This window comes from Agrilus planipennis, unplaced genomic scaffold, assembly GCF_000699045.2.
Source record: "Agrilus planipennis isolate EAB-ADULT unplaced genomic scaffold, Apla_2.0 scaffold73, whole genome shotgun sequence".
In the NCBI taxonomy this organism is placed as follows: Eukaryota; Metazoa; Arthropoda; class Insecta; order Coleoptera; family Buprestidae; genus Agrilus; species Agrilus planipennis.
In genome coordinates this window covers 625,216-632,958 of record NW_020439682.1, presented here as the reverse complement: position 1 = coordinate 632,958, position 7,743 = coordinate 625,216, and the positions used below count along the sequence as shown (strand labels likewise).

Below are 7,743 nucleotides of genomic sequence, written 5' to 3'. Positions count from 1 at the left end.
CAGAAACATAATTTTTTAAGTATTTTATTTTACATTAATTTTCTTCAAACTTATGTTTCTGTTTATTTGGAATACTTTTGAACTCTTCTTCTTATTTTATTTATCTGCTGATGTTGACAAATGAACTAAAGAAATATGGATGGTAATAAGAACTAATTCTAAGAATAAGAGCAACAGCATTTGACAGTGGTGATGTGTTTTTGACGTTGTTTACGTATGTTTGTGTTAGTTTTTTTAATTTATTTAAATTAAATATGAATATACGAACAGTTTTAGTAATGTAAATTCTTATACATTTAAATTTATATTTGCTAAGTTGTAATCTACATTTTATAGTGACTAAGTATGTTGACAATGAAACAAAGGCAGAGGTAAGGTTAGATTTGAATTATGTGACCAAAAGTTAATAAAACCCTATTGTAGGCTAAAAACGAGAGATAAATGCAAATATACTCAATTATCTGGAAAGTATAGCGATGATAGTGGAGAAGAAGTGGAATTGCCAGTATCTAAAAAGCCATTTCGTGAGGTGCCAACTATTGAAAAACCTGTTGATGAAGGGGACACTTTACAAGCAATTTCCATTAGATACCATTGTTCTGTAAGTGATTAAAAGAATTATGAAAGTCCTTTTAAAAATGGTTCTTTTTATTTAGTTGTCAGTTAATTTTGAGGTATGTGTATTATAAACATCAGTTTATTATAATTTTAGATAGCAGAACTTAAAAGAATTAACAATATTCATAAAGAAAATGAAATATTCGCGAGGTCTGTCATTAAAGTTCCCATTAAACCTATTTCCATGGCTTTGGCTGGAGTTCACACTAGTGGTAGTAACTCTCCAAAGGAATTAAATGGTATGGCTAGTACTGTAGATATTGCTACTTTGCAGGATAAACTTGCTGTAAAATTCTTTAATTCATCAGATACTTCTAAGCAAAATGTTGAAGAGGAGGTGAAACAATTAATTTTTAATAGTAATATTAAATCAACTGAAAAAGTAACTGATTCTGTTAGTGAAAATGTTTCTGTTTTAAATGAAGAAGTTATTTTGTTGCCAAAAAAGAGTGACTTAGTTGATCCCATTTATAATNTCAAAAAATAGACAATAAATTTTAAAATCAACACCTTTATAAGCCAACGATTTATTATAATATTAGAATAAAGACACAGGTGCACTTGCATTAGAAAGGTTTATACTCTTTAGGATATTTTGAAGGCATTATTCTTTGTATGTGATTTGATATATGATGCCACTCTAATAGTTTACAGACTTCTATACACTTTTCGTCAATTTCGCGACTGCATTTCTCTTCTTGATAATTTAAAAGGAACTTTAGCAAACGACCGTAATGTTTATTTATTGCTGCATGCCATGCAGCAAATAATAAAACGGATGCATCAACGTTTTTCTCTTTTGGGTCTACAAATTTACACAATGTCTCCCAAGTTTCTGAAATATCATCTTTTGTGGGCTTACAGTCTAACAGTGCATCTACGTTATTTTGTGAATATTGATATAAACGGCTTAAAGCAATGCCTTTATGACATAACGACTCAATAAGGGCATTCTTCTTCAATTTCATTAATTCTTGTAGTTTTACATTGTCTTTTATGTCTAATTTGCTAGCATAGTGGCATAAAATTTCATCTTGGTCTAGATTTCGTAAAATTTTTTCGCATAGAGGCAAAACCTTAGTCTGTAGGTCATCTATTTTATATTTGTTAATTTCATCTTCCTTGAAAGTAGGCAGTTGTACCTTAGGATCAATAGGTTGTAAAAATCTCAGCATATTTATGTGAACCTGTAGGTCGTTTGGAAATCCTTGTTCTATTTCTTCATACAACGTCTTTATTTCATCGGCTTCGTTCATTTTTTTCATCCAATTATTTTTTAAATCTTTAAGTGCTTCCTTATATTCGTCCAATTTCGTTTTATTGTTTGCTTTACTTTCTGTATTTTTTTTGTTGTTGTCGTTTCGGTGTAGCATGTACCTTATCGAATAAGTGTCGACTTTGCCCAGATCATCTTTGGCGAATGTAACAGTTCCAGACAAATAATTGGCGGTATTGTTAGTTTTAACGTTATATTTTTCAGATATAAGGGGACTTATGAATAACGGCACTGCAAATGGAGAATTGGATCGCTGAAATCTATCAGTCTTTTTCTCACCTAACAACGCACAAATGTATGTGGGGTGAACATCCATAGTGATCGGATTAATCAGTTTCATTTTTAATAACATCGGTAAAGTAACCAATTTATCCAAATTTTCCTTTTTATCGTGTCGTATTTGTGATTTAACTGTATAAATTCCTTTGCCTAATTTAATGAAACAGTCAGTAGAGTTTGCGTCTCCACAGCCCAAAAGTTGTTTGTTACTATTGAATATCATCCACATATGAGATTCATATTCGGTCTGATATAAAATATCTCTTAGATATGGATTTTCTAATGTAACTTCAGCTGGTTTTACCAAACTAAAATTGTAACTGTGAACCAGTTCATAAATTTGTCTTCCTGGTGGTATAATGTCCCTGACACTCAAGGGTTTAATTTTTGATTCAGTAGATTCGAGAATTCGAATTGAATTGTTTAATGTGATAGCAGGAAGAATTTCTTCTCCTCTAAGTGTTGTAACATCAACTCTCTGTATTCCTTCCACTGCAAGCATCGTTATAGACGATTTGCTGGGTTTAATGCCATAGAAAGAAATCGAGTATTGTACACTCATATCGCCAATACTATTCCAATTTTTAGCCAATGTTACTTCCAAAATAATTCCACCTTCTACTTTAAAACTCTTTAAATTATCTGTATTGCTTGAAACAGTCAGATCAAATTTTGTTTCTATTGTTTTGTAATGCTTTATTGGTAAAATTTGCATGCAATGTAATGTGAAGTGACCTACATCGGTACATTCAAAGCAGTTCATATTGAAAACGGCCCAAGTAGCGTTCTCAGGCACTTTGAAGAAGTAACGCTTGATTGTGTTTGGTGCGAATATTTTTCTTTTACTCGTATAAGTGTAATTGTTTGTATCAATTTCTTTAGCCTTTATAACAGTTACTGGAATTCTAAAAACTGGTCCCCTAGAATTATTCAATGCGTTGTAGGCTTGTATATTAGTTGTATGAGCACCAGACTTTAAATTTTTTGCGTCAACTTTTACAAAAATTGCTCTCGCCATATTTGCAATACTCAAGTATCTTGGATACTCAATGAAAGGTGCTGCACATTCTAAAACTAATTTCAAATTGAAATCGATTTTCTCGACAGGAGCTGTGTCCTCGGTAAATTTCGGTTCAATATTTATTAACCATTCTTGACATGGCTGGGCATCTGTACAAAACATGTAAATTCCTTTAATATTATTCGGTCCACAACTAATATCAAATCGAACGCTAAGCTCAGGTGATGAGTCTGAGTTGGTAAGAATTTCAAAAGAGTTTTCAATGTTTAATAGACCATGTCCCTGCGCAAAAGTTTCAGTATCTTCCAGCGCTGTAGTTCCATTTTCCAAAGCTCTTTTTATAATATAAGGAGTAAAGTACTTTTGTTCTCTAAGAAGTCCTGACAAAAGCAATGCTATAGCACCAGTTACATAAGCTGATGCTACAGAGACGCATTCTTTTAATTTAGAATTGCAATGGGAAGTTGAAGGATGTGAGAATATTGCATCTCCTGGGGCACAGATGTTTACTCCAAAACTACCGTCAATCGATGGACCTCTTGATGACCATGTATAAATCGTTCCCGATAATTTTTGTCGAAGGGAATGGACTGCAGACATCATTTCTGGAGATACAAAAGAGCCAACTCCAATTATAGTATCTTGACCAATACTGGGAGGTGATGTCACTGTGCTAAGAGCAGGGCCATAGTGACCAACGTCAGCTATCCAAATGCAACGATATTTGTCGATTATTTCATTTATAAGCTCTCCAATATGTGTGCTCAAAGACATTTGGGCATATTGTAATCCAGAACTCCCGTGAATAATTACTGGTTTATTTTTAGATAATTCGACAATTGCAATTATTGCTTGGACAAGGGCTGATCCAGTCACTGCAGAGTTCAAACGATTGTCACATACAGTTAAAGAAACTATTTGTGCTCCAGGAGCAATTCCATTTTTGTCTGAACCTTCTTCAAAGTATCCTGCTGCTGTAGATGCTACATTGGTTCCATGTGGTGATGAAATTCCAACAAATTCCAAAACCTTTCCATCATTATGCACATTAATAGAATAATTGAAGTGATCAAGCTCAGTTAAAAATATAAATTCATGAGTTACATCATATTCTCCTAAAACTTTACATAGCTCTAAATTTCCCTGTTCAGTTATATCCACACATGCATTCCACTTTGAACCATCATGGAAAACTACACAGTCATATGTTGGACCAATATCAGAAAACTTCTTCTCAATATTTGTTAAAACTTCTACCTTTGCTTCTATGTCTTCCTTGGTGAATTTTGCTTCATTATTTAACTCTATAATATTTGTATTTTTTTCTTCAAAGTCAACCAGGTTTCTATTTGCTTCATTAAAATGAGATGTGTGCTGTCTTAACCAATCTTCTTTATATTTCTGCTGAACTTTTTGTCTTGTTTCTTTAGAATAGAGATCGTACACATTTTTACTTCCAACCCTATAGTATCCAGTAGGATTTATCCATTTCTCTGGAATTTTCAATTTTCTTCCAGTTGCGCCATTTATGTAACCATTTATTGGTTCCAAAGGCTTTGATAAAAGAATATCTCCACAGCCGGTGCAGTCCAATCTTCTTAAAATTTTTGGGTCACCTTTGGGGGTTTTCTGGAGTCCTGCGGCTCCTGGATCAACGCCAGAATCTACCACTACAATTATCACGCCACTGCCATCGTATTGAGGATGTTGAAGTAAGAATGAATCTATTTTAGTTTCTCTTTTAGGGATTAGACACCAAGTGGGGAAATCAAGTACACTATTTAAGGGCATGTTTACATTGTCTTCAGTACAAATAATAAATTNGCCAAGCTCAGGTGATGAGTCTGAGTTGGTAAGAATTTCAAAAGAGTTTTCAATGTTTAATAGACCATGTCCCTGCGCAAAAGTTTCAGTATCTTCCAGCGCTGTAGTTCCATTTTCCAAAGCTCTTTTTATAATATAAGGAGTAAAGTACTTTTGTTCTCTAAGAAGTCCTGACAAAAGCAATGCTATAGCACCAGTTACATAAGCTGATGCTACAGAGACGCATTCTTTTAATTTAGAATTGCAATGGGAAGTTGAAGGATGTGAGAATATTGCATCTCCTGGGGCACAGATGTTTACTCCAAAACTACCGTCAATCGATGGACCTCTTGATGACCATGTATAAATCGTTCCCGATAATTTTTGTCGAAGGGAATGGACTGCAGACATCATTTCTGGAGATACAAAAGAGCCAACTCCAATTATAGTATCTTGACCAATACTGGGAGGTGATGTCACTGTGCTAAGAGCAGGGCCATAGTGACCAACGTCAGCTATCCAAATGCAACGATATTTGTCGATTATTTCATTTATAAGCTCTCCAATATGTGTGCTCAAAGACATTTGGGCATATTGTAATCCAGAACTCCCGTGAATAATTACTGGTTTATTTTTAGATAATTCGACAATTGCAATTATTGCTTGGACAAGGGCTGATCCAGTCACTGCAGAGTTCAAACGATTGTCACATACAGTTAAAGAAACTATTTGTGCTCCAGGAGCAATTCCATTTTTGTCTGAACCTTCTTCAAAGTATCCTGCTGCTGTAGATGCTACATTGGTTCCATGTGGTGATGAAATTCCAACAAATTCCAAAACCTTTCCATCATTATGCACATTAATAGAATAATTGAAGTGATCAAGCTCAGTTAAAAATATAAATTCATGAGTTACATCATATTCTCCTAAAACTTTACATAGCTCTAAATTTCCCTGTTCAGTTATATCCACACATGCATTCCACTTTGAACCATCATGGAAAACTACACAGTCATATGTTGGACCAATATCAGAAAACTTCTTCTCAATATTTGTTAAAACTTCTACCTTTGCTTCTATGTCTTCTTTGGTGAATTTTGCTTCATTATTTAACTCTATAATATTTGTATTTTTTTCTTCAAAGTCAGCCAGGTTTCTATTTGCTTCATTAAAATGAGATGTGTGCTGTCTTAACCAATCTTCTTTATATTTCTGCTGAACTTTTTGTCTTGTTTCTTTAGAATAGAGATCGTACACATTTTTACTTCCAACCCTATAGTATCCAGTAGGATTTATCCATTTCTCTGGAATTTTCAATTTTCTTCCAGTTGCGCCATTTATGTAACCATTTATTGGTTCCAAAGGCTTTGATAAAAGAATATCTCCACAGCCGGTGCAGTCCAATCTTCTTAAAATTTTTGGGTCACCTTTGGGGGTTTTCTGGAGTCCTGCGGCTCCTGGATCAACGCCAGAATCTACCACTACAATTATCACGCCACTGCCATCGTATTGAGGATGTTGAAGTAAGAATGAATCTATTTTAGTTTCTCTTTTAGGGATTAGACACCAAGTGGGGAAATCAAGTACACTATTTAAGGGCATGTTTACATTGTCTTCAGTACAAATAATAAATTTTAAGCTACATTCACTATTTTAATTAAAATGTATTATATTACTGATATAATTTAATTTCCTCTGTTCTCTTACTTTTCTACAAATAATGAGGTTAGTTAGTACTATACAGAAGCATAGAACATGCATACCCTTTGTAGATCTATTATCTATGATGGTATAGAATGAATAAAACCACAGCAAAAGTTTGACGTTTAATTTTTTGAAATTGCGCTCGTAACTGTAACCACCAATTTAAATGTATAGAAGGTGATTGTAGGTTATTTTGTTTGTTTTTTTTGTGTTATCTTATTTGTTATATTATTGTTTATTTAAGGGCAAGTAATTAATTATACTCATTACTACATTATGTCCAATACATTTTTTTATTTTGCATATGGGAGTAATCTACTTTCTAAGAGAATTCGTATAAATAATCCAAGTGCAAGAAGAGTAGGCATAGGAAAACTTGCTGATCATCGTTTAGACTTTATTACTTACTCCACTCGCTGGAAGGGTGCTTCAGCAACGATCGTGCCTCATAAGGAGCATTATGTGTGGGGTGCAATATGGGAAATAAGTAATAATGATATGCCTCACTTGGATAGACAAGAAGGTGTTCATGTCAATATTTATAAACCTTTGCATGTACAAGTTCAACTTTTAAATGAGTCTTTCCTGGAATGTCGTGTTTACATGCAAACCATTATTCCTGACTATGTAGAATACATAGAACATCTACCCTTTGAAAGATTTCCTTCTGGAATTTATATAACAACAATACTAAAAGGTGCTGAAGAATGTAATTTGCCAGAGAAATATGTGAAGTTTCTGAAAAGAGTACCCAAAAATGATTACTTTGGAAATGCAGAACTAAAGCTGGAACTTGACATAATAGATTGATTGATAAGGGGACCCTATGATTATGCGAGTATATAGTTAAAGTATACATGGAACCATAATAAACTTAGTTCAAAGATTTTATTATTTTTAAGGTAAGACCATTTACTTACAGAAATTTATTTTAGTAGTACTTATTTAGTTCAACATATAAGTTAATTGAGAAGAAATGGGCTATGTTTCAATGAAAAACTTTTGTTATCAATAAAAATCATTATATTAAGCAAAAAATTTG

At 33.3% G+C, this 7,743-nt stretch overlaps 2 protein-coding genes across 2 annotated transcripts; one reads left to right on the top strand and one right to left on the bottom strand.

Moving 5' to 3' along the window:
* Positions 1-1,100: 1,100 nt before the first annotated feature.
* LOC108732400 (tripeptidyl-peptidase 2-like) lies at positions 1,101-5,011 on the bottom strand. Its single transcript, XM_025979417.1, has one exon. It carries the CDS (start codon positions 4,983-4,985, stop codon positions 1,185-1,187), a length of 3,801 nt encoding a protein of 1,266 aa, XP_025835202.1. The 5' UTR covers positions 4,986-5,011; the 3' UTR covers positions 1,101-1,184.
* A 1,792-nt stretch (positions 5,012-6,803) lies between these two features.
* LOC108732401 (gamma-glutamylcyclotransferase-like) lies at positions 6,804-7,681 on the top strand. Its single transcript, XM_018463178.2, has 2 exons — positions 6,804-6,884; positions 6,946-7,681. Exon 2 carries the CDS (start codon positions 6,978-6,980, stop codon positions 7,509-7,511), a length of 534 nt encoding a protein of 177 aa, XP_018318680.1. The 5' UTR covers positions 6,804-6,884; positions 6,946-6,977; the 3' UTR covers positions 7,512-7,681.
* Positions 7,682-7,743: the final 62 nt, after the last annotated feature.

Excerpts from the sequence above, each read along its gene's own strand:
- LOC108732401 (XM_018463178.2), top strand. The coding sequence starts at position 6,978 with ATGTCCAATACATTTTTTTATTTTGCATATGGGAGTAATCTACTTTCT.
- LOC108732400 (XM_025979417.1), bottom strand. The coding sequence starts at position 4,985 with ATGCCCTTAAATAGTGTACTTGATTTCCCCACTTGGTGTCTAATCCCT.